We start from the raw sequence: 27,468 nt of genomic DNA on the forward strand, positions 1-27,468 counted from the left end.
ATGATTCAATAAGATCTTGAATCTTATTGATTCAAGATCAATAAGATCTTGAACCCCCCCCCACACACACACACACACACACACACACACACACACACACACACACACACACACACACACACACACACACACACACACACACACACACACACAGCGAATAAGGACATTGTGTGATAGGATCATTAAATGTGCTTATGACACTTGGCAGTGATAGTGCTTGTGTAACTGTAGGAATGACAGAAAGCTGATAAAGTGTAATTTTTTTTTTAAGAAATAAAAGCTGTAAATAAAAAGAGTATTTCTCCTCTTAAATAGTAGAAAAGCATACATACATTGGAAGCTATGAACTCAAAATATTCCCAGATAGGGGAAGTCTTTCTTTTTTGCCTGTTGCCATTGCTCTAAATACAAACCCTTCACCAAACACCAACACCCTCTCCCCTAATCCCACCCTAACCCCAAACACCAACACCCTCTCCCCTAATCCCACCCTAACCCCAAACACCAACACCCTCTCCCCTAATCCCACCCTAACCCCAAACACCAACACCCTCTCCCCTAATCCCACCCTAACCCCAAACACCAACACCCTATCCCCTAATCCCACCCTAACCCCAAACACCAACACCCTATCCCCTAATCCCACCCTAACCCCAAACACTAACACCCTATCCCCTAATCCCACCCTAACCCCAAACACCAACACCCTATCCCCTAATCCCACCCTAACCCCAAACACCAACACCCTATCCCCTAATCCCACCCTTACCCCAAACACCAACACCCTATCCCCTAATCCCACCCTAACCCCAAACACCAACACCCTCTCCCCTAATCCCACCCTAACCCCAAACACCAACACCCTCTCCCCTAATCCCACCCTAACCCCAAACACCAACACCCTCTCCCCTAATCCCACCCTAACCCTAACCCCAAACACCAACACCCTATCCCCTAATCCCACCCTAACCCCAAACACCAACACCCTATCCCCTAATCCCACCCTAACCCCAAACACCAACACCCTCTCCCCTAATCCCACCCTAACCCCAAACACCAACACCCTATCCCCTAATCCCACCATAACCCCAAACACCAACACCCTATCCCCTAATCCCACCCTAACCCCAAACACCAACACCCTCTCCCCTAATCCCACCCTAACCCCAAACACCAACACCCTCTCCCCTAATCCCACCCTAACCCCAAACACCAACACCCTCTCCCCTAATCCCACCCTAACCCCAAACACCAACACCCTATCCCCTAATCCCACCCTAACCCCAAACACCAACACCCTATCCCCTAATCCCACCCTAACCCCAAACACCAACACCCTCTCCCCTAATCCCACCCTAACCCCAAACACCAACACCCTATCCCCTAATCCCACCCTAACCCCAAACACCAACACCCTCTCCCCTAATCCCACCCTAACCCCAAACACTAACACCCTATCCCACAATCCCACCCTAACCCCAAACACTACCACACTATCCCCTAATCCTACCCTAACCCCAAACACCAACACCCTCTCCCCTAATCCCACCCTAACACCAACACCCTCTCCCCTAATCCCACCCTAACACCAACACCCTATCCCCTCTCTCCTAATCCCACCCTAACCCCAAACACTAACACCCTATCCCCTAATCCCACCCTAACCCCAAACACCAACACCCTATCCCCTAATCCCACCCTAACCCCAAACACTAACACCCTATCCCATAATCCCACCCTAACCCCAAACACTACCACACTATCCCCTAATCCTTCCCTAACCCCAAACACCAACACCCTATCCCCTAATCCCACCCTAACCCCAAACACTACCACACTATCCCCTAATCCTTCCCTAACCCCAAACACCAACACCCTATCCCCTAATCCCACCCTAACCCCAAACACTACCACACTATCCCCTAATCCTTCCCTAACCCCAAACACCAACACCCTCTCCCCTAATCCCACCCTAACACCAACACCCTATCCCCTCTCTCTTAATCCCACCCTAACCACAAACACCAACACCCTATCCCCTAATCCCACCCTAACCCCAAACACCAACACCCTATCCCCTAATCCCACCCTAACACCAACACCCTATCCCCTAATCCCACCCTAACACCAACACCCTATCCCCTAATCCCACCCTAACACCAACACCCTATCCCCTCTCTCCTAATCCCACCCTAACCACAAACACCAACACCCTATCCCCTAATCCCACCCTAACCCCAAACACCAACACCCTATCCCCTAATCCCACCCAAACACCAACACCCTATCCCCTAATCCCACCCTAACACCAACACCCTATCCCCTCTCTCCTAATCCCACCCTAACCCCAAACACCAACACCCTATCCCCTTATCCCACCCTAACCCCAAATGCCAACACCAAATTACCTAAAAAAAACAACAAAAGTGCAAAGATTTTAGCAAAATAAAAAGACACAACAACAACAAAAAAGAATACAGAGTGACAAATAAATGTTGGTTATCTAAATGTAATGCACTGATTAACTTTCAAAGTATACTCTCCTCACAAATCCATCAACCAGACTGACTGAGACAACAAGGACTCGTTGAGTAAGATCTTCTGACACGCAAAGAGTTGCAGGTGTTTTAGTGCGTTTGATTGAACAGTCTGTGTTGAAAATAATGAGTGGTTTTTCCAGAAGAGAACGACTAAAAGCCACAGATGAAAACTCATTTTGATTTCATGGGGTCTTTAAAACATATATAGTGCATATTAGTATTTTATACTTTTACATTACAGAAATTAATTTCTTTGTACTGATACAAGCACATTATCTGATGAAAACAGTAAAAAATAGAAAGTGTTAAAAAAGATATGCCAGTCATGAAAGAGCAACACAAACATATCCTTCACTCATAATTGCTGCAGATGAAGTTGAGTGTGTGGTTTTCAGGACGGCTGATCCAGCGCTGCTTTCCTCCAGACTGAACTGCTCCAGATCTCACTGCAGACTCACATTGATCTGAATCATCTTTATCCCAGTTCTGATAGCACACGGTCTCTCCGCTCACCCAGAACCAGAGTCCCACAGTGCAGGAGTGACGTAAACCCAACCACACCTCCGCAGTAGACGCCCCTTTAACCACATTCATCACCTCACGCTGCATCTCGACTGAATGAACCGAGACCAGATCCACATGATTCTGTCTGCAGTATCTCAGAGCTTCAGACCACGTCCGCTTCTCTTTGATCAGAATCAGTTTATCTGGACACAAAACAAACCACAAGCAAAAACTAGAGAGAGACTGATCAAAAACAACATGCAGAACAAACACTGTGGAGGAATCTGTCATGTCAGACATGTAGCGTGAACTTTAAGATATCTGGAGCTGATGATGGACTGTGTGTGTTTTGAGAGGATCTGCTCACCTTCATGACACACAAAAAGACATGGGATACTGCAAGAGATGTCATTCCATTGTCTCTGAGCATCCCCCCATTGAATCACTGCACAGTTTTCATTTCCTTCATTATTAGGTTCTCCAGATCTCCAGTATCTGAATGAGGAGTTACTCTGATCTGACCACTGCCATGAGTCTCTGAACAGGCCGATCCAGACTTGTGATCCAGATAACTGATGATGACTAAAGATGTCCGCAATCTGTTGATTCTCATTCTGGTTCCTCACACTGACCAGATCAATGTGATTCTGTCTGCAGTAACTCTGAGCTTCTCTCCAGTTCTTCATCTGATTGACAAAGACGAGTCCTGTGCTCACTTTAAGAAAAACACATGGAAACAGATTCAGAGTCAGTTTGTTCATTATTCTTACACTGATTTATGAGATTAATGAGATTATTAAGTGATTATTGACCTTTTATTGAAGTTGCTGCTGCAACTTTGTCTTTATAAAGCGCATTTGTTATGGCAAAATAAATTATGATGATTAGGTAATGATAATTCAGTTTTGATGATGACACTATAATCATGTAATGGTCATGTTTCACTGGTTTTATCTAGCAATATTAATTTGTTATATAGCTAATGTTCTAATAATTTGACATTATTAATATAGTTAATGTTCTAATAATTTTACATTATTAATATAGTTAATGTTCTAATAATTGTACATTGCAGTATATTTGTGATGTTACAGCTTAAGATCCAGCATTGCTTTCATTATCTGACAGAGTTTAAAAACACACAGACATCAGGAATCAGCATATGAACCATATTGTTTCTACCCTGCACTTGGTTGTTTCACGAGCTTCGCTTTGAAGTAGGGCTGTCAAAATTCCTCAAAAATGACGTTTGAATATTTGAATAAAAAACACGAATATTCAAACTATTCGAACATCTGGTTGCGCATTTTGTCAATAATGCGCATTACGTCAATAACAGGTGTAATAACTGGGCCCAAACAAGGGACGCCAATTATGTAGTGATTTTACCTTTGTCCATCCAAGGACGTTAAGGTAGTGATTGGTACTCACGTCACCGCTGACGTTGTGATTTTTTTGATCACACTTAAGGTGTGGTTATGAGTACATCAGATGACCACCTTCCCCCTCTCTTAGTTTGGGAACACTAGTCAAGGTCTTTTACCTTGGCTCTATGAGAACACTCCAGACAGGAGGCGGTTCAATCATTTTAGATTGAATGTAAAGTGGGGAAAGTTGGTCAGCTGATTTATCTGAAAGATTGGTGAGATTTCTAACTTGTAGAGCCTTTTCTGTGTTATCAGCACAAGTAAGACACAATTGTAATAAAATAGATTTTATTAACAAAAGATAAACAAGCATAACTAACACCACTACTAAATGAATACAATGAATGATAAAGGAATAAAGTGCATAAGATACATAAAATACATGTGATTAAGTTAAGTGTGGCTATGGAAGAGTTGCGTTATCTTATGAAAAGATAAACTGTTGTTTCTCTGAAACTAAGGTGAAGAACCTCATTATGCATCAAACAAATAAACAAAATATTATTTGTTATTAACTAGCATCAGTTAAATTACCTCTAATGTAAATTAGAAAAACATATACTGATAATATACAACAATGCCAAGGTCTCTAGAAAGAGGTTTGGTTAATTGATATTTACGTTCCACTAAGCAGTCCGATGGAGGTGACTTCATCCACTGGTTGTGCTGGGTGACAATGCAGTGGGGAAAAGAGCTGGAATCCGTTTCAACAGTCTTGAACATGAAGATCTGTGGGATGCAGATCTCCTGGAGCACCAAAGGGTCCTAAAATCTGGAACACGCAGATGAGGCCCTGAAGTAGGTGCAGAAGGTCCTTAATCTGGAACACGCAGACGAAGGAATCTCAAAGTGAACGTTTGCTCTCCTGAGCTTAACCTTGTTGCAAATGTCTCTGTGTGTCTTCTGACTCTGTGGGTCAGACACTCAGGACTTGGTCAATCCGCTTTTGTCTCTCTGGCATGGAAGACTTGGGACGTGCTGTAGTCGTCTCGCTGGACTAAAACTCTGAACGTAGTGGTTGTTAAAGGGTTAGTTCACCCAAAAATGAAAATTCTGTCATTAATTACTTACCCTCATGTCGTTGGACACCCGTCAGACCTCCGTTCATCTTCAGACACAAATGAAGATATTTTAGTTGAAATCTGATGGCACTGAAAGGCCTCCATTGGCACAATGCACGGTTCACTCTCAAGACCCTTAAAAGGTACTAAAGACGTCGTTACAAAGTCCATCTCACTACAGTGGTTCTAAAATAACTTTATGAATCAGCGAGAATTAGCCTGGCGTGGCCATACTCAATTCTAGTCAGAATATGAGTCTGGTACCGCTCCATTGAGTTTTGATTATGGGGCGTGTTTCAACCGAGCCAGGAAAGACCTCAATTGGATAGACCCACAACCAAGATTTTCAAGATTTCAAGATTTCAAGAGTTTTATTTGTCACATACACAGTTATATACACAATATACAACTGGCAGTGAAATGTAAACAGGTCCGCTCCATGGACAGTGCAAATAACAGTTACAAGAAATTACAATAGAAATAGAATAAAATTAGAATAAAAAGTATTAAACATAAGTAGAATTATAAATAAATCAAGTAAAAGATAAAAATAGGAAATAAGATAAAAATAAAAATATAAAAAATATGTGGATATGATAAGTGAGATAAACTGTAGACTTAAAAATAAGTGGTTAACATAAAATATATAATATGTATATATAAAAGAAGTATAATGTGCAAGGTTTATTACAGGTTGTTACGCAGTAACAATAGGAACGTAAAGTGCAGTGCAATTGCAGTATGTGGATGTTAATGTTAAAAAACCAATCAGAGCAACGGAGCGACGTTAACATTAGTTGTCAAATGTCAACAGAACTCAACTGCACTGTGTTGCCAAGTCCGTGTTTTTCTCCATGTCCGCGGGTTGAAGCGACCCCAATTATGTGATTATATAAACCCAGGAATGCGAATTTTAGCAGGCAACCTTGCCAAAATAACATATTTTGCCAACCAAACGCCATTTTTTTCCGGAGAACCCCCTGGAAAGTTATTGTTTTGGGCTATAGTTTTGAGTAGCAATTGTGCGCGACATTGCAAAAACACTTGGCAACCCTGTCTGCACACACGCTGGATTAAGTAACGTTACAAGAAAAAGATGAGTGTAAACGATCTTTGCCAGTAATAAAATAATTTAAGGATACACAGAGTACTTACCAACACGATCATCGTTTCTGAGAGAAATAGTGAAGGTGAATGCATATACGAACAAGTTCTCCGTTTAGGATAAGAGCAAATTCAACCCAAGAGCCTTCGATGACGTGGATGATTACGTTACTGTTGATCATCTGTCCATCATCGTCTAAAGCCCGCCCTGACAATTTCATTTGTCCGAACAGTTTCTGTTCGGGCATAATTACTCCTCTATGGAGCGAGTCCAGACCGAATTGCCCGAGCAAAAAATTTTGTGGGCGGGGCTAAATTCGGCTGGCATCCAGGCTAGGCGAGAATAGTTTTTGTGCACAAAAAAACCCTAAATAACGACTTATATAGTGATGACGATTTCAAAACACGGCCTCATGAAGCTTCGAAGCGTTATGAATCAGTGAGTCGAATGAGCAGTTTGGATCGCCAAATTTCAGCAGTTTGGCGGTTTGACACGCGATCCGAATCATGATTCGACTCACTGATTCACTTTTTCCATGATGGAAAAAGATTGAAATGTCATGCATTCATTGATTTGTTCATTAACAGCTGAATCTGTGTAAGATTACAAATAGCTGTCACTGAGAATACTTATTTCTCTGAATACGTATGAAATGGATGTGTGTAGTTTACATCAGTCTTAAGTTTTCCAAACATATGAATGGATTTGGATGTGGTCTTTCTTTCACCCACTACTGCTAAGGTCCTGTGGAATTTTTATGGCAGTCATAGACCAGGACACTAGGGATTTGAGTGAAGGACAAAAACTGCATGTGGACCAATGAGATGTCTTGTCCTTCCTGGGCTTTGTAAAAGAGTTCTTCTTATTGCCCTCTAAGAGGTGTCTGGCTGTTTTCCTAGCATCTTTATCTCATGGCGTTGGACAGTTTGTTTGTGTCAGTCTACCAAGATCCAATTAAAATGTAGCAAACCTTTGTCGACTGTTATGGACAGCGAGTGGCCCAGCCATAAACTGGGCCCTGGAATGTGCTGTCCTCTACACAGGACAAATTAATAACTACTTGTATAGGTAGTCTATTTAAGTTTAAACCTATTTGACAATGTATTACCTACACAAAAACAAGTAAATCAACGAATGGCCAAGACTGCAGACCTCACTTTCTCTCGCCCTCACCCTCACGCTCTCTGCGCATAACGGTTTAACAAACACGGTTTAATGAAAAAACACATTTTGAGTGCTGATCAAGAGTTCTGTGCAAGCAATTTAAGGTCGCAACTCTTGTCCCAAATATAGCAGGCTTCATTCAGTGATTGAAACAATTATTATTCATATTAATTGAAGTTTTACAGCATATTGAATGCTTAAAGTGAACTGTGCTGTGGTAAACATGGAACTGACATGAAACGGTAAATAATCAAACCAGTGGAAACAGTGCATTTATCCTTTATTCATGCAATATCTATTCAGTCAGTACAGTACCCTACACTTTAGTAATGTTAGAGATGTGGTACCTTGGTTCCATTGCTTGACAGAACTCCCTGAAGCCTGCCCCATCCACGACACTGATCGGTCTCATGTCCTTACAAATGAACAAAATTAATTTCTCCGTTATGGCCTCATGTCGTGTTGCAGACAAAGAGCTTGTGGCGGGCGAAGACGTGACTGTATATAATATATTTAGTTGGTAACACTTTACAATAAGGTTCATTAGACAACATTAGTTAGCTACATTAGTTAACATGAAAACTAATAAAGAACTGCACTTTGAAAGCATTTATTTATCTTTGTTAATGTTAGTTTCAACATTAACTAATGTTAGCAAGATTTTAATAATGCATTAGTAAATGCGAGTAGCATCTGCCTGCGCAACTGGAGGCTGCATTTTCAGGAACGCAGTCCTAGGACCGCATTTCTAGGACCCTAGGTTTTTATTGACAACGCCACCTAGCGAATTAGAGGACCAGCAAAGATGGATGACGATCAGAGTGTGAGTATCACATGTGAATCAGTTTTTATTTTAACATCAAAAACAATCGTGATGCATTTCATTGGAAACTTAACGTAGCCAAAGTGATCGTGATTTGCTAAATAGTCTTGAATGCATTGCTATCATACGTATATTGGATATAGTGCTGTAAATGAATATTTAGCACATTCGTTCAACTAAACTTACATGAAAGCTTGTGTTGACAGTGACAGCACTAAGTTTGTGTCACAATTGTGTCTTAAGACAACTGTATTTTGTTAGTTGTGAAAGCTTGTTAGTTACTCGTTTTTTTCTTCATTTTAAGAGTAAGTTAAAATAAAAGTAATGTTTTAGCTGTCACATGCTCACAGTCAGCCTGTTTAACGTTACCACACAATGACATGTTATGAGTTTGTCTCTTCATTTTGGCATGGTTTTATAATGTTGATTGAGACATATGACGTTTTTAAAGTCAGGTATAACAGAAGCCATCATAATAATTGACTGTTAAAATACCACGTGTTAGATTGTGTCATGTGTTGTGTACTGTACAAGAAGTGCTTTCAAGGACACAGCTCAGGGCAGGCAGAAGTATAACAAAAGATGAATTAATTGGTCAAGTCCTAGACTTAGCTCTAATTTATGTCTATTTATTTATATAAAATGAACTTGTTGAAAAGAGGGGAGAGCATCCAGTTGGTAGGTAGAGCTGCTGCATACATCACAATGTGTGCTTTAAATATTTAAAGGACAGGAAAAGTCATATTATTGTAGAAATAACATGTTGTTTCTATTCAGATTTCTTGCATCTTTCTCTTGTTTTTTTTTCTCGGTTCAGATGCGCTTTATTGACATGAATGTTTCAAGAACCTGTTCACCCAAATCTTTGAACAGTATGCAATAACAGTAATATGAACATTATTTGTTATGAAGATTGATATAATTTTGTATTGTATATAATGTGTGTGCTCTGTGGTGACTAAGATTTTAAAAAATTAAATTTGAAATTAAAAATTAGAGAGTTGAACAAGTTCAACTCAATGTTCCTTATTTCATTAACTTCTCTACGCTCTATCTTTCTCTCTCTTAGGAGTCAGTGCAGACGTTGTCCATGAAGTTCTTCCTATGTGGTTCACGTCATGAACAAATTTGGGTTTCACTTTATTTTGATGGTCCCTTTAACACATTCTGTTGACTATAAATAACATTGCACCTACATGTCTACTAATTCTCATTAGAGTGTTAGTAGAGTATTAGTAGACTGGTAGGGTTAGGGTTAGAATAAGTTGACATGTACTTGCAAAGTTACTTATAGTCAGTAGAATGTCTGTTGGAGGACCATCACAATAAAGAGTTAGCAGACATTAAGCAGACAGTCTACTGATAATCTAATGAGAGTTAGTTGACATGTAGTTGCAAATTTACTTATAGTCAACATAATGTTCAAAAGGGACCATCAAAATAAAGTGTTACCCAAATTTGTTTTTGTGTGTGTTCAAATTCAACTGTTGCAATATATTATTTTATAAATTATACACAATCTTAAATCTACCCCAGAGTCATCCTTGTGTATTCCCGCTGTACTTGAAAATGTGATTGACTGAAAAGGATATACCATTCCTTGCTTATTTTACTTGATGAGTTATTCAATTATGCAACTTGGACCCAATAATTACTCAACATTCCTAGAAACCAGATTTAATTGCAATAAAGAAATAGTATTTGGGTGTAATAAACCTTTAAAAACCCCAACAACAAAAAAAAGGGTTAAAATACTGCCTTGGTGGCACTTGTTTCAAATCTCCAAAACTAGGGTCCTGGAAATGCGTTCCTGGGATTGCGGTTCTCCGATTCGGTAGGTGGCGCTGTCACAAAAAAATAGGGTCCTAGAAATGCGGTCCTGAAAGTGCAGCCTCCGGTATTGCAGACGGATAATGTGGGTAAATGCACTGTCAACTAACATGAACAAACCATGAAAAGCTGTATTTTTATTAACTAACATTAACAAAGATGAACTAATGCTGAACAGAAGTGTAGTTCATGGTTAGTTCATGTTAACTAATGCATTAACTACATTAAAAAAATGTTTACTCAAATCTGCGTCATATTCTCGCGCATGCGTCGTGGAGACACACACGGAAGACAAGAACAAGTTGGATAAAGGTGTTATTTTGATTTGTTTTTGCGCACAAAAACTATTGTTGTCGCATCGTAAAATTATTGTAGAGCCACTGTGGTGAGATGGACTTTGTAACGACGTTTTAAGTGCCTTTTATAGGTCTTGGGAGTGTAAATGTACTGAATGCCAATGGAGGCCTATCTGAAGCCTTTCTCAGCCATCAGCTTTCAACAAAAATATCTTCATTTGTGTTCCGAATATGAACGGAGGTCCTACGGGTGTCGAACGACATGAGGGTGAGTAATTAATGACAGAATTTTCATTTTTGGGTGAACTAACCCTTTAATACTCAAATTATTTTATAACAATGTCGTGAATATTTTTCAGTTCATAATGTTTTTTAAAAATAGTTTCCTAAACAGTTAATAACAGCATCCCACACATTTGTTTTCTTGAAATGCTTTTTTACATCATGGACAAGTCTAGCTGGACAAAAGATGGACAAAAGATGGACAAAAGATGGCGCCGCCGTGCTCGGTCGCCGTTCAGGTCGCTCCGCTAAGACTTTGCTTTTATTTATTATTCTACTCTCTTTTACTCTCTATTTTTTCCAACGGATCATCTGCTTTGATCTGTTACGACAGCAAAACACTTCTGGAAATTGGTTACCGCTACACTGACCTGTTTCAGGACACTTTCTCCAATCTTCCATCTGAGATTCGCCGGGACGCCGAGTTGAACAATGGCCACTCGAGTCGACGGCGAAGATTCAAAAAACACCGCGGGAAACGCGCTGGGATCCGCAACAGACTGAGAAAAAGAGCATTCAGTCCTCCTCTCCCGAGCATTTTGCTCGCAAATGTCCAATCCTTGGAGAATAAGATGGACGATCTTAGAGCCAGGATAAGTTTTCAACGGGACATGAGAGACTGCAACATCTATTGTCTGTCCGAAACATGGCTCACGCCAGCGGTCCCGGATACAGCCGTGACGCCGTCCGAGAAGTTCTCTGTTTTTCGGATGGACAGAACAGCCGAGGCCGGGAAATCTAAAGGCGGTGGAGTGTGTTTCATGATAAACAAGAAATGGTGCGATCCTAGGAACATCTCCATTCTTTCGCGATCCTGCTCGCCTCACTTGGAACATTTAACTCTCATGTGCCGGCCTTTCTACCTGCCGAGGGAGTTTTCCTCGGTCATCGCCACTGCCGTTTATATTCCACCACAGGCAGACACGGGGCTGGCTTTATCTGCCCTCCATGATGTGACCAGCGGCTTCATAAACAAACACCCCGACGCTGCTTTCATCGTCGCGGGTGATTTTAACAAAGCTAACCTAAAGAAAGTATTGCCAAACTTTCACCAGCATGTCTCCTGTCCCACACGAGGAGCAAACACACTGGATCATTGCTACTCTCCGTTTAAGAACGCCTACAAAGCTCGTTCACAGCCAGCTTTTGGCAAATCGGACCATGCCGACATTTTCCTCACACCGGAATATAAACAAAGGCTCGTTCAAGAGCCCCCGGTGAGGAGGGAAGTCAAACGCTGGTCATCCCATTCAGAGATCACGCTACAGGCAGCTCTTGATGACGTCGACTGGGACATGTTCCGCGCGAGTTCTGAGGACGTCAGCGAGTTCACAGAAGTGGCGCTCTGCTTTATCAACACACTGACAGAGCAAGACACACAAACAATAACTATAACGTCCTTCCCTAATCAGAAACCGTGGGTGGACAGTTCAATCCGCACTGCAGTTAACACGCGCACTATCGCGTACAATGCCGGTCTCCAAACGGGGGATATGAGGGAGTACAAAGCTTCATGTTACGCCCTCCGGCGCGCCGTTAAAGCCGCAAAACTCCGCTATAAAGACCGAGTGGAATCTCATTTCCAACTCAACGACTCCCGGCGGATGTGGCAGGGACTGAGGACCATCTGTGCTTTTGGAACTAAATCCTCTGCAGAGGTGAGAGCTGATCCGTTGCTGGTGAACGAGTTAAACTCTTTCTACGCTCGCTTTGATGGTAATCGCGGCAGCGCGACTCCGGCGAGTGACGCGTCAGAGAGAGTCCCTCAGAGCAGCATCGGTCACGTGATCTCTGTCTCGGAGGACGAGGTTCGGAGGGCACTCAAACGTGTGGATGTCAGGAAAGCTGCTGGGCCGGATGGTATTTCAGGTCGTGTTCTGCGGTCCTGTGCTGATCAGCTCGCAGGGCTCTTTACATCCATATTTAACGAGTCCCTTGCTACATCTGTTGTCCCCACCTCCTTCAAACGATCCTCTATCATCCCTGTACCTAAGATCAGTAAACCCTCTTGCCTAAATGACTATCGTCCAGTGGCTCTCACATCTTTAGTCATGAAGGTCTTTGAGAGACTCATTAAAAACAACATTTGCTCCTCCATTCCTGACACTTTGGACCCTCTTCAGTTTGCCTATCGTCCCAATAGATCGACTGAAGATGCCATCTCTCACGTCCTTCACTCCTGCCTCACTCACATCGACAGCAAAAGTGGGAACTATGTCAGGCTGCTATTTATTGACTATAGCTCAGCCTTTAACACCATAGTTCCCATTAAGCTAACACACAAACTCCTGGATCTAGGCCTGAATTCTTCTCTCTGCCTCTGGATTGAAGATTTCCTCACTGGCAGACCCCAGGCGGTGAGAGTAGGCCAGTTCACCTCCACCTCCATCACCCTGAGTGTTGGAGCTCCACAGGGCTGTGTGCTGAGTCCCCTGCTCTACTCTCTCTACACCCATGACTGTTTGTCCACACACAGCTCCACCTCTATCATCAAGTTTGCTGATGATACTGTTGTCCTGGGTCTCATCTCCAACAACAATGAGACGGCATACTTGGACGAAGTGGAGCAACTGACATCATGGTGCCAGGACAACTGTCTCTCTCTGAATGTTAACAAGACCAAAGAACTGATTGTGGACTTCAGGAAGAGACAGCATCGGTCATACTCCCCTCTCATGATCAGCGGGACACCGGTAGAGAGAGTGAGCAGCTTCAAATACCTGGGTGTGAACATCTCCGAGGATCTGACCTGGACTACACACATCCAGACACAGGTGAAAAAAGCCTGGCAAAGACTGTACCACCTGCGCCAGCTGAGGAAATTCAGGGTTTCACCAGCCATCCTGAAAACTTTCTATCGAGGGGCGATAGAAAGTGTCCTGACTCAGTGCATCACAGCGTGGTACGGGAACAGCACCAGTCACGATTCCAAAGCCCTGCAAAGAGTGGTGCGCTTATCCGAGCGCATCTCAGGCTCAGCTCTCCCGTCTCTGCAGGACATCTACACCAAACGCTGCAGAGGTAGAGCTACTAAAATCATCAGAGACATTAATCACCCTGCAAACTCTCACTTCACCCTGCTGCCATCTGGTAAGCGCTTCCGTAGCCTGATGGCAAAGACTGAAAGACTCAGGAGGAGTTTCTTCCCCCAGGCCATCAGACTCCTGAACTCAGTCACGTGACTTCACTTCACCCCCGCACACACATAAACATCCAGTTTATACATTAACATCCACATACTGCCATTGCACTGCACTTTACTTTCCTATTGTTACTGCGTAACAACCTGTAATAAACCTTGCACATTATACTTCTTTATATATACATATATATATATTTATGTTAACCACTTATTTCTAAGTCTACAGTTTATCTCACTTATCATATCCACTTATTTTTTTATTTTTTTATATTTTTATATTTTAATTTTTATATTTTTATTTTTATCTTATTTCCTATTTTTATCTTTTACTTGATTTATTTATAATTCTACTTATGTTAATACTTTTTATTCTAATTTTATTCTATTTCTATTTTAATTTCTTGCAACTGTTATTTGCACTGTCCATGGAGCGGACCTGTTTACATTTCACTGCCAGTTGTATATTGTGTATATAACTGTGTATGTGACAAATAAAACTCTTGAATCTTGAATCTTGAATCTAGCTAAGACACCATCATAATGACGTACACCTAACCAGTGCTGTCATTCTATCATTTTGAGGTGAGTTTTCACTGTTATAAAATAATTTGACAGAGTATTGACACTTAATGACATTTTAATGACAAATTCAAATGTACCACTGTAGTTTAGGTAAAGAAAAATATTCATGACACTGTTATAAAATAATTTGACAGAGTATTGACACTTAATTACATTTTAAATGACAAATTCAACTTGTACCACTGTATTAACACTTAATTTGGATAATATTTAATATTATAATACTTAAGTTTGTATAATACTTAAGTGATTTCTAAATTTACTTTCCATTGCTACTCATTGCAGACAATATAAACACAAAATATTTCATGTTTTGTCTGGTCAACTTCATGTCATTTGTAAATATGCATCCTTTCCTGTCATTCAGACCTGCAACACATTTCAAAAACAGTTGGGACAGGAGCAATATAGGGCTATTAATGAGGTAAAATGGTTAAATAATGATGTGATTTGTAACAGGTGATGTCAACAGGTGATTGTAATTATGATTTGGTACAAAAGCAGCATCCAAGAAAGGTCTATTCCTTTAGGAGCAAAGATGGGCAGAGGATCGCCAGTTTGCCAACAAATAAATTTACAAGTCAAAGTAAATTTAGAAATCACTTTTTTTTCCTTTTTTTTTTTTTTGAGTTTTCCATACTGTCCCAACTTTTTCTGATTTGGGGTTGTAACAAAGACATCTCAAATAATGTCATCTTTGCATTAAAAATAACATAATTGAGCGAATGACACTTAATGACAGTTGTCATGAACATGCATAAAAACTCCTTCATATTCATGACATGTGTCATGTCATGATTATGAAGGTGTCATGTCAGTCTTATGCACACCCTTTCAAGTAAAGTGTTACCACTCATTTTTAGTAGAAACAACTCAGTAAATTTGGAGTTTTTTTAAAGGTCCCATGGCATGAAATTTTCATTTTATGAGGTATTTCAACATTAATATGAGTTCCCCTAGCCTGAATATTGTCCCCAAGTGGATAGAAATGTTGATTGGTGTAAAACCGAGTTCTGGCTGTCTTTCTCTGCCTTTGAGAAAATGACAGGCCAGACGAGCCAATCCTGAAGTCTCCTGTGTTGACGTCCACACAGAAACGGTTACCTCTCTTTCCTCCGCCCAGAGAATCTGGCAAGCCCATGCAAACGCTCGAGAGATCATGGCTTGTGAACGAGTGAATGCTGGCAGTTTATCAGAGTTTGGATGTACAAATGAAAACAGAAGTCTTTTTTCAGTTCCTTCTGATCTGTGATCAGTGATTTCTTATGTGTAGCTAATTATTTATTATTCGTGCACACACTGCGGCTTCTCTCTCTCCCAAACAGAACGGTGTTTTCGTGTTTTCTATCTTGTGAGTCAGTGTTTTTGTACGTCCTCATCGCGTCTATCTGTTATACAATGTGCATACAGTCATGAGTTTCTGCTCAACATCGGCAGACTCACATCTCTTTAGAGATAAACCCTACGCACGCCGAAGCTCGGGCTGCACTGGCCGGTCGGCCTTCAACATCCCCGACCCCCAGTACTACATCTGGCCCACAGCGAAGGCACCAAACGCGGCGTGAGATTAAGCAGAAGGGGGGTAAGCGTGAGGGTATCCGGCTAGGCTAGCCAGATATCCCCACAATAAACTGGATTACATTCGATTACTGCTGTTGTGTCTTTGTTTGCGCTGTGTACTCAATGCGCGTCACTGACGCTTTTCATATGATTGGAACCTAAAAATAATACTATAATCAACACTTACTAACTCGTTCATCTCGACAGCTGTAATGGTACATTGCATGTGCTACAAAGTTGGTAGAATAATGATGAAGACGGACTCGGCGTGACTGGGACTCGTGTTTATTTAGAACTCTCAGATACAAACACAATAAACTCGCGCTGACAGACAGCGCTCTCACAACTCAGTAGTTACTATAAATAACTTTGTTAGCAATCGCTCCGTCTCCGTGATGTCCGGTTCGCGAACAAATTATTCTTTTGAATCGGTTCTTTTTAGTCAACCGAACCAGTTCACCAAATCGGACTGAATCGTTCTAAACGGTTTGCGTCTCGAGTCAGCGCTGATCCATAATTTACTAAAGTTACTAACTTTCTGACATGAGTGACAGCCCCTCCGACTAGAAATAAACGAATAACCTGAAGTATATTCTAGTAACTACAACAGTTCACTGAACTGAGACATGCTGAGAGAACTGATGTGAAGTGAACTCAGGTCCATCCGTCTCTCTGGCAGCAGCTCATGCCTCGTAGACCTCGTTAAACCACGCCCCCTCTGCTCATTTCAAATGCAAAGATGTCAGCCAATCACAACAGTGGGCATTTTTACTGAAGTCTCACAGCAGACACGCCTAGAGGGCAAACAGCAGTATAGAAAAAATGCCTTTTATTTCTAAATGATGACATTTTATGATGTAAAAATCATACTAACAATATAAGTACACCTCAGGAAACATTATAAAATAATAGAAAAATGCCATGCCATGGGACCTTTAAGTAATGTGAACAAGGAGTGCAACAAACAACAGTGAAAGTTCATTTTTTTTTGTGTAATGTTAACTAATACCACCTTATTATAAAGTGTTACCATTTAGTTTCGCATTTGCTTTGTTCAAACCTGACATTAAAAAAATTTAACTAAAATATCTGCTTGGAACTGTGTCGCGGGCGTTTTAATGGGATACATGTGCTTGCTTTTGCGAGCACAGCCTCTTGATACGAGGGGAGATTGAGGATAGTGCAACTCGTAGGTCGTGCTCCACTGACAGGCGCTGCATTTTTTTGTTTTTCACGTGTGCCAGGGATGAGAACGCTGGCTCACACAAGTAGGCCTAAGAGGTTGAAAACGGCAACAACGCATTGACAACGCATTCTGAGATTGATGGGTATTCGTGTCCCACATTCAGCCAAAATTAATCCGAAGACATTTCTCCAAATTTAAATTTTAAAGTGCGATCCATACAGAGTTCCTCTTGCACTTTGATTGGCAACATCTTTGCCAATTCTGACCGTCGTCTGGGCTTTGACATTTCTGCTTTTATTTTGTTTAAACTATTAATTTATCCATCTTTGCAATGTCCTGTCAATCTCTGCGTGAAATATAAAATTGAGCGCGCACCAGTAAAAAGGGCGGAGCTGAGCGGACGGGCGAGCAATTGCAATTCTCTCCTGAGAACAGGAGAGAGAAACTTTAAATATTAATTAAATATATCCGTTTTTTTGCTTATTTATTTTCGTTTGGAAATGTTCATATGTTGGTATTTTGATTTATATTTTAAATATATGCAGTAAAAGGTTATTATATGGTACAATAGTTATTTTAGGCTGTTTAAATTGGAAAAAAGCTGAGATTCTGTGGCACCCCAAGCCAGTTGTCATGGCACCCACTTTGGGAACCACTGCTATAAACCATCACTTCCAGTTAGGGGTGTAACGGTACACACAACTGACGGTTTGGTTTGTACCTCGGTTTTGAAGTCACGTATGACACGGTACATCAGGGGGAGAAAACTAAAACTAAAATTGCTTCTTCTTTTTTTTTTACTGAACAAATTGTGTCTCTGTCTTTAAATAAATTAAATTAGTTTAAGGATGAAAAAATGATCTTCTAATTATATAAACTACATAGGGAGCCCTTACTTGCATATTACCATAATAAGGCTAACAACAGAGCCCACTAATAGCCTAAATTCAGTTGCAATTTATTTTTTAGATATAATAATCTGCATAAAAAATGTTATGCAAACATGTAAATTGCACATAAAACAGTTTTTTTGCATTAACTTCTAAATCTAATTATAAAATTATGTGTTTACTCCAATTCATGTTGAAATATAATACTTTACTCAATGTTTTGTGCGCAGATGGATAGTGGTACATCAACTGGCCTAATTCTTCTGTCAGAAAGAACTGCAGCTACTCCAGAGTGAAGTTAACAATCTGAATATTTATTATATGGACTGAAGAAAATAGACGAGGATATAAGTGGTTTCTGTTAGAAAGACACATTAAATAAATATGCAATATTAGTAGGAAATGGCAAATAAACGCTGTTAATAACTGTGCAGATACTGATAAGTTTAAACTTGTATACAGTACAGTAAAAAGGCATAATGTATCCTATAAGCGCTATATTAAACGAACAGGTGTTGTGCCGGGGCTGCTGCACTGCGGACAAGCAGTGTCAGGTTACTAAAGTGAGTCCACTGTGCTTTAGCACTGCAGTGCGCTCTTTATAACGCTTGTTAATATGCAGATTAAGCAGGAATTACTATTTCCTGCCTCAAGTGGAGGAGTTCAGGTATCTTGGGGTCTTGTTCACGAGTGAGGGAAGGATGGAACGGGAGATTGACAGACGGATCGGTGCAGCTTCTGCAGTAATGCGGTCGATGTACCAGTCTGTCGTGGTGAAGAAGGAGCTGAGCTGCAAGGCAAAGCTCTCGATTTAGCGGTCAATCTACATTCCTACTCTCACCTATGGTCATGCGCTGTGGGTCATGACCGAAAGAACAAGATCCCGGATACAGGCGGCCGAAATGAGCTTTCTCCGTAGGGTGGCTGGGCGCTCCCTTAGAGATAGGGTGAGGAGCTCAGTCACTCGGGAGGAGCTCAGAGTAGAGCCGTTGCTCCTCCACATCGAGAGGAGCCAGCTGAGGTGGCTCGGGCATCTATTTTGGATTCTATTCTATCTATCTATTTTTCTTCCCAGGGAGGTGTTCCAGGTACGTCCCACCGGGAGGAGGCCCCGGGGAAGACCTAGGACATGCTGGAGGGACTATGTCTCCCGGCTGGCCTGGGAACGTCTCGGGGTTCCCCCGGAAGAGCTGGAGGAAGTGGCTAGAGAAAGAGAAGTCTGGGCGTCTCTGCTTCGACTGTTGCCCCCGGCGACCCGGCCCCGGATAAGCGGAAGATGATGGATGGATGGATGGATACTATTTTCTTCAACAAATTATGACAAGCGATAAACGTAAAAATAAATAACACTTTGATAGCCTATAGCTGGGTTGATTTGCTGAATAATTAGATTAGATTAGATTAGATTAGATTCAACTTTATTGTCATTACACAAGTACAAGTACAAGGCAACGAAATGCAGTTTAGGTCTAACCAGAAGTGCAATAGCAGCAAGTGCAGGATATACAATGGTTGCGTAAGTGCAGGACATAAAAATGTTCTGAATATATATAAATATGTATAAGTAGAGAGATGGTTATTACTATAAGCAGAACTGAATTTACAGATGAATATATACAGTGAATAAATATACAGATGGCTATTACTATAAACAGAATTTACAGGTGAATATGTACTAGAATATAATATACAGATGGCTATTACTATAAACAGAATTTACAGGTGAATATGTACTATGAATATAATATACAGATGGCTATTACTATAAACAGAATTTACAGGTGACTATGTACTATGAATAAATATACAGACGGCTATTACTTTGAACAGAATTTTACAGTTAGAGGTATACAATAATATGTTAGGCTAATATGAGGAATATAGCAGTGGATTAAGTTAGTACAATAAATTATGGACAGAGCTATCCGAAAGAAAGTGTAAAAGTGCAGTGGAAAGTGGTTGCATATTACAGTTAGAAGTACGGTGCAAAATGCAAATGTAAACATTGTTACTGTAAATACAGTCGGCAGTGCAGATGAGCATAATCCAGTTACGGTATGGTGGTGCAGAATGCATAAGTAAACAGTTGTTACTGTAATAAACAGTCGGTAGTGCAAATAACAAAGTGAAGGCAGATGTGAGGTAGGAGAGTTCGCAGTTTATGAGGGAAGTGGATCAACGGGGGTTTGAGTTCAGCAAAGAGACAGCTCTGGGGAAAAAACTGTTCTTAAGTCTGCTGGTCCTGGTCCGGAGGATCCTGAAACGCCTGCCGGAGGGCAGGAGAGAAAACAGTCTGTGGGCTGGGTGAGAGGAATCCTTGAGGATGCTGCGAGCTCGATGCAGGCAGCGTTTCCTCTGGATGTGCTCGATGGCAGGTAGTGGAGTTCCTGTGATGCGCTGGGCAGTTTTCACCACCCGCTGCAATGCCTTGCGCTCCGCAACAGAGCAGCTCCCATACCATACTGCCACACAGTTGGTCAGGATGCTTTCTATTGCGCAGCGGTAGAAGTTCACCAGGATAGCCGAGGAGAGCTGATTCTTCCTCAGTGTCCTCAGGAAGAAGAGGCGCTGGTGAGCCTTCTTGACCAGGCTGGAGGTGTTGGTTGTCCACGACATGTCCGCTGAGATGTGGGTCCCCAGGAACTTGAAACTGGAGACACGCTCAACAGCCATTCCATTGATGTGGATGGTGTCGTGTGTGCCTCTTGACTCCTTCCTGAAGTCCACGATGAGCTCCTTCGTTTTGGTGGTGTTGAGGAGCAGGTTATTATCAGCGCACCATGTGGCCAGGTGCTGGATCTCCTCCCTGTAGGCAGTCTCATCGTTGTTGCTGATGAGACCAATCACCGTAGTGTCGTCCGCAAACTTGACGATGGAATTAGTTCCATACACAGGCTTGCAGTCGGAGGTGAAGAGGGAGTAGAGAAACGGACTTAGCACACAGCCCTGTGGTACACCAGTGTTAAGAGTGATGGATGTGGAGCAGGTGAATCCTGAACGAACATTCTGGGGTCTGTCAGTTAGGAAGTCCAAAATCCAGTTACACATTGAAGTGTTGATGCCCAGGTCTCCAAGTTTGGCAATTAACTTGGATGGGATGACAGTGTTGAATGCTGAGCTGAAGTCAACAAACAGCATGCGTGCATAAGTGTTTTTACTGTCCAGATGGGTGAGCACAGAGTGCAGTGCCATGGAAACGGCATCCTCTGTGCTCCTATTGCTGCGGTAGGCAAACTGGTGTGAGTCCAATGTGGATGGTATAGAGTCTTTTAGGTGTTCCAGGACCAGCCGCTCAAAGCACTTCATAATGATGGGTGTGAGTGCTACAGGGCGGTAGTCATTAGGGCACCTCGGGCTGGAGTGTTTCGGCACTGGCACAATGGAAGTGCGTTTAAAGCATGATGGTACAGCTGCTTGGGCGAGAGACAGGTTGAAAATGTCTGTAAAAACCCCAGCGAGCTGCTCCACACATGCCCTGAGCACACGTCCAGGGATGTTGTCTGGTCCAGCAGCCTTGTGCGCGCTGATCCGGCTCAGTGCCTTGCAGACATCTGTGGAGGAGAGTGTGTTTGGTGGGTGGTCAGCTGAGGGTTTGAGCTTGGTGGCAGTTTCTCTGTTGTCTCTTTCAAAACGAGCATAAAAGTAATTTAGCTCATTCAGGAAGTTGACATCAGTGGCTGCGGGGGTGGAGTGGGGGGGTTTGTAGTCACTGATGGCCTGGATGCCCTGCCACATGCGTCGAGGGTCAGAGTTGGAAAAGTGACCCTCAATCTTAAGCTTGTAGCAGTGCTTGGCCTTTTTGATGCCCCTCTTCAGGTTTGCCCTGGATGCGCTGTAGGCTTGTGCATCTCCTGATCTGAAGGCAGTGTTGCGTGACTTCAACAGGAGTCGTACTTCCCTGTTCATCCAAGGCTTCTGATTTGGGTATGTGGTGATCTGTTTCTGGGTTGTAACACTGTCGATGGTGGTATTGATATGATCCAATACTGAGGAGGTGTAGGAGTCAATGTCCATGTGAGCGCCACTGGTGGCTTGAGAAGCAAACATACTCCAGTCTGTGTTTAGAAACCTTTCCTGGAGTGTGGAATCTGCCCCCGCAGGCCACACCTTGATGGTTTTCATTGATGGCTTCACGCGGTTGATGAGGGGTGAATATTTGGGTCTGAGAAACAAAGAGAGGTGATCTGACTGTCCCAGGTGGGGGAGGGGTGTTGCAACGTAAGCTCCGGCCATGTTTGTGTAAACATGGTCTAAGGTTTTGTTTCCTCTGGTGTGGCAGGAAACATGCTGGTGAATACCGTTATTGGATGTATATAATACCGTTATTGGATGTATATAAGCCTATATCATGAAACCAGGTAAGATTAACTGAATAACACTTTGACACTGAAACACATCTACATGGTGCACAGCGAAAACCCCAGTGTTTAATTAACACTCCTCAGAGTTTATTTGACTCCACACTCAAGAGTGTTAAAAGAAACTCTGAAGAAGTGTTAAAGTTAATGAGATAATTAAAAGATTAATTAAGTGATGATTTATCATTACTGAAGACACCTGATGATAAGCAGAATCCCTGAAGGATTTCTGTTTATTTTAGTTGGGCTCCTGACTCTTGACTTTAAACCATTAGTTTATGTCTCTCTGCTGTACCTGATTTATAGCAGCCAGACAAGTCCAGAGAAAATGTGATCAGGTGTTGTTGGTTATGTTTTGACACAATCTTCATGAGCTGAATCACTGATGTAATTTAGAGCCTAATCTTTGAGTTATGTTTTACTTTAGTGATTATTACAGCTCTGTGATTCTACAGCATACGATCTGGTGTTTTCAATATAATCTTAAAAAGTGTATCTGTTCAAAAAAGGTTTGAATCTCTCTGTCATTTAGACACAAAGAGACATCAAGAATCAGCGTATGAATCTCAACAGTGGTGGCCATCAAAAAGCTTTTTGCAGCAGTCGAATCTGCAGCAGTCAGGTGGTACATCTAGAGCTCTGTGAGTTGTGTATGTTCATTATTATTGTAATGTTATGTGCTTTGAGACATGAGGTAGTTTAACGGCGTCTCTCGTCTCGTGGCGCTCTGCAGACGCTGCTGTGTGTTCATGTGTTTTGAAGAAGGCATGACTTTGGAGAGCTATCTGTAGGGAGGGTGGGATCTCATGCTTTCAATCGTAGCTTGCTATTGCTACACTGGAAAATCAAATTAGTTAGACTTACTTAATACAAGCATACAAACCGATTGCATTAAAAAACAAGTAAAGTGAAATAGGAATAGTATGTTGTACTGACAAATGCTTAGTTAGTATAATTCACTTACACAAGAGCTCTAGTGACTAAATAAGAACTGAATGTTTTGATGCTGAATGTTGACGTGTGTGTGTGTGATTTTAAAATATTATTTCTCAACATTAGAAACGTCTCGGTTACGTATGTAACCCTTGTTCCCTGAGGAGGGAACGGAGATGTAATGTTAGTGACTAACGAATGGGGGTTTCACTTAGAAGCCAATTACCTTCGAGGAGTCTAACAACGGCCAACGGCAGTGCCAATGCCATGGGCATGCGGAATTTGCATGCGTAACTCCACCCCACTGTTTGGGTATATAAGGAAGTATGCTGGCAACATCGCATTATGTATCTGCTGCGGAGCCAAGACTGAACTCCCGGCTGTTCCAGCAGTACAGCGGATGTGGCAAAGGGACGTTACGTCTCCGTTCCCTCCTCAGGGAACGAGGGTTACATACTTAACCGAGACGTTCCCTTTCGTTCAGTCACTACGACGTAACGTTAGAGACTAACAAATGGCGGTCCCAATACAATGATGCCACTCTGCTGTCTCTGAGTTCCCTGTCGTAAGTCTAGTACGGAAGAAGGACTCCCACTTATCACAGGAATACCAAGGTACACTGGGAAGCATATTCCAGTGGAGATATGCCAATATCTAGGGAGAACTTAGAGAGTACACATATGACCCGCTAAGTGCTACATATTGGAAACTCTGGGGTACCAGCCGAAGGTGGATTTTTAACCCCAGGGGTGGCAAGGCTTTGCAAGGGAAAAACTCCTGCTCACTGAGGAGGCTTATGGTGGAAATACACGTGTGGGGGTCGCCAAAGGGGAACCATGCACACGGGGCACCTGGCCGGACACGAGGGTCTGGGCTCGAGAGGGCAGACTTACTGGTGTCGGCTTCGACAGTGCTGGAGGAACTCAGGGCTTCCGGGAAGCTCACCTGAGGAGAATATCGCACGTATCCAGTCCGTGGAGTGGAATGGCGAGCAAGCGAAGACACCTGAGCCTAGTCCATTACCGGCCACTAGTGGAGGCGAGTACTTAGTGGGACACTGGCTCCACTCGGAGATTGTAGAATCTTGCAAATGTGTTAGGTGTCGCCCAGCCTGCAGCTCTGCAGATGTCTGTTAGCGAGGCGCCATGCACTCGAGCCCAAGAGGAGGCCACACTCCGAGTGGAATGTGCCCTCACACCAAGGGGACATGGTCGACCTTGCTGCTGGTAAGCCAAAACAATGGTGTCCACTATCCAGTGAGACAACTTCTGCTTTGAGAGAGCACTTCCCTTCTGCTCTCCACCATAACAGACAAAGAGCTGGTCTGAGGTCCTGAAACACTGCGTTATGTCTACGTAGGCGCGGAGAGCGCGTACTGGACAGGGCAGTGCCAAGGCTGGGTCTGTCCCCTCCCGGACCACAGCTGTGGATATCGCCCGACCAAGGGAGCGTGTGGCCTCCTTCACCGCCCGGGGGGGCGGGATCAGTGGCGGCACGCAACTCATTGAAGAGCCCTGGGTCGGCTCCACCCTTGTGCTTGTGCAAAGGGGTGGCGGCCTGCCCCGTAGCTCTGCAGGATAGCGGCGCTTAGGATAGCCACGCCACGTCGAAGTCCCCCGTGGACATCGTAGTGCGCAACAGAGTGTTCAACAGTGGGGGGACCCCAGTTTACCCTTGGACGCGGCCCCATCGAGGGCAGAGAAGGCGGAGGAGGCCACCGAATGGTCACGGGAAGCACAGGGACTTCCAAGACCGCGTGATCTCCTCATGCCCCTTGGGAGTGAAAGGCATTGGGGCGGGGCCCGACAGCTGTCAGGTGCCGCACCCAAAAACCAATCGCGCAACCACGAGCGCTCGTGACAGGGCGGAGTTCCACACCAGCCCGAGGCCCGCGGCTGCCCGAGATAACATGGCTGTCAACTCTAGGTCAGATCCAGCAGCGCTGGCACACCCGAAGGCGGAGCACAGCCTAATCGTCATCCCCAAAGGACTCTAGCCCACCTTGAGATGCGGCGATCGACATCTCGCTGCTATCTGGAGTGTGAACGAAACGAACAGGGCGTCAGAGACGGTCCCACCGCTTCAGTCCAACACTCGCGGGAAGCGATGTGCGAGAGGGGGGCGTGGCCCGAGGAATGATCGTCGGGGGTTCTTAATACCACGGCACCGCCCTCAGGTCACCTTGGCCACCAGCCAAAGTACCACCTCTCTCACGGTAGATTGGGGTGTGGAAGAGGGGACTCTCTCTCCTCACGGAGATCACTGAGTCTCGACCATGACATCGCGATGGTCACGTTCCCGCAGTGGGAACATGGCACATCCACAAACACTGCCCGAACGTGCTGAAGCACAAACATGTCGAGCAGTGAATGTGCCCATAGACAGCAACGGAGATCGATCGTACCCGCAAGTGCACGGGCGAACCGTCTTGAAAAAGACGTGCCACGCGCAAGCTCTTTTTATGAGAGAAAATCTCTGCAGAGTGTCGAAGCGCCCAGGTCACTGCACAGATCAGCAGGCAGGCAATGTGAGATCGCTGAAACGCGCCGTCACACCAACACCCTGGAGAACCGCTCGTCTTGAAGACTGAACAGAGGACTTCAGAATTCAGGCTTGCAGGAGTGAAGAGATGCTCTTGGCTCCAAAGCAGAAACATAATGCGATGTTGCCAGCGTACTTCCTTATATACCCACACGGTGGGGCGGAGTTACGCATGCAAATTCCATTGGCACTGCCATTGGGCGTTGTTAGACTCCTCGAAACCCCCATTCGTTAGTCACTAACGTTACGTCGTAGTGACTGAACGAAAGGGAACAGACTAGTTAATGATATGTTAGAAGTTAGTCACCTTTTAAAAGCAACCTATTTATTCCTTCCCTTTCTTTAAATCAAATAACTGTGATTTATTGTTGCATCATTGTATCAATAGGAAGAAAATTACAACTACAGTAAAATACATGAAGTTCAAGTGCCCAACCAAAGGGAACACTGTTTATGAACAATTTATGTCATCATAGCTGCACTTACTGTTGTTAGATGAACTGCAGATGAAAGTACGGCTCTCACTGCATCCCTCTTCATGCCACTGTCCATTTCTCATCACAGCACAGCTCTGACCTCCAACAACAGGTTGTCCAGATCCCCAGTTCAGATCGAGCGCAGGTTCACCTGAAGACCACTGCCATTTATCAACACCCGTCTTCTGCAGCCCAATCCAGACACCTCCAACATTCACACTCTTCTTCAGCTCGTTCATGTCGTTCATGTTGTCAATGGTGGCCAGATCTGTATAATTCTCTTTGCAGTATCTCTGAGCTTCAGTCCAGTTCTTCTCCTCGTTTATAAAGTGATACTGACGCTGAACACATTCAGATACGGAGCAGAGAGCTGTGAAAGAGAGGGTTTGATTTAATGCTTTTCATAACAGGGTCAAACCTGATGAAACTATGAACCATAAATAAAACAACAAACACACTCACCAATGAGAAGAACGAAATATAGAATCCGGTCCATTCTGAGGAAGAAACGCATTGAAAAACTCATCTTAGAGTAAAACATGATCATGTAATAAAAATAAATAAAACATTGGCAGTTTTAGCAATCATTGAGACAATATTAACATCTCAAAGTCTAATTGTGTCTGAAGAATGAACATGTGAGTTGTTCTTACTTTAGAGGTTGTGTGTTTCTGTCCTGAGTCTGATGTTTCTGTCTGCAGCTTTAAACTACGTGATTATTATATCTGCTCTCATCCCTCAGGGCATCACATCATTTGTGTATTTCTC

At 43.1% G+C, this 27,468-nt stretch overlaps 2 protein-coding genes across 2 annotated transcripts in view; one reads left to right on the forward strand and one right to left on the reverse strand.

The window, feature by feature from the left end:
• LOC307120795 (C-type mannose receptor 2-like) overlaps positions 1-27,468 on the forward strand; it is a 313,286-nt gene that overhangs the window by 45,878 nt on the left and 239,940 nt on the right. The window lies entirely within an intron of this gene.
• LOC307120836 (C-type mannose receptor 2-like) lies at positions 2,498-27,391 on the reverse strand. The gene is made up of 5 exons (XM_079808018.1): positions 27,354-27,391; positions 27,163-27,197; positions 26,711-27,070; positions 3,412-3,759; positions 2,498-3,247 (listed from the first exon to the last, which is right to left on the reverse strand). The coding sequence occupies exons 2-5, from the start codon at positions 27,194-27,196 to the stop codon at positions 2,892-2,894; spliced, it is 1,098 nt and encodes a 365-aa protein (XP_079664144.1). The 5' UTR covers position 27,197; positions 27,354-27,391; the 3' UTR covers positions 2,498-2,891.

Source organism: Gobio gobio (assembly GCF_949357685.1).
Source record: "Gobio gobio genome assembly, chromosome: 2".
Classification (NCBI taxonomy): Eukaryota; Metazoa; Chordata; class Actinopteri; order Cypriniformes; family Gobionidae; genus Gobio; species Gobio gobio.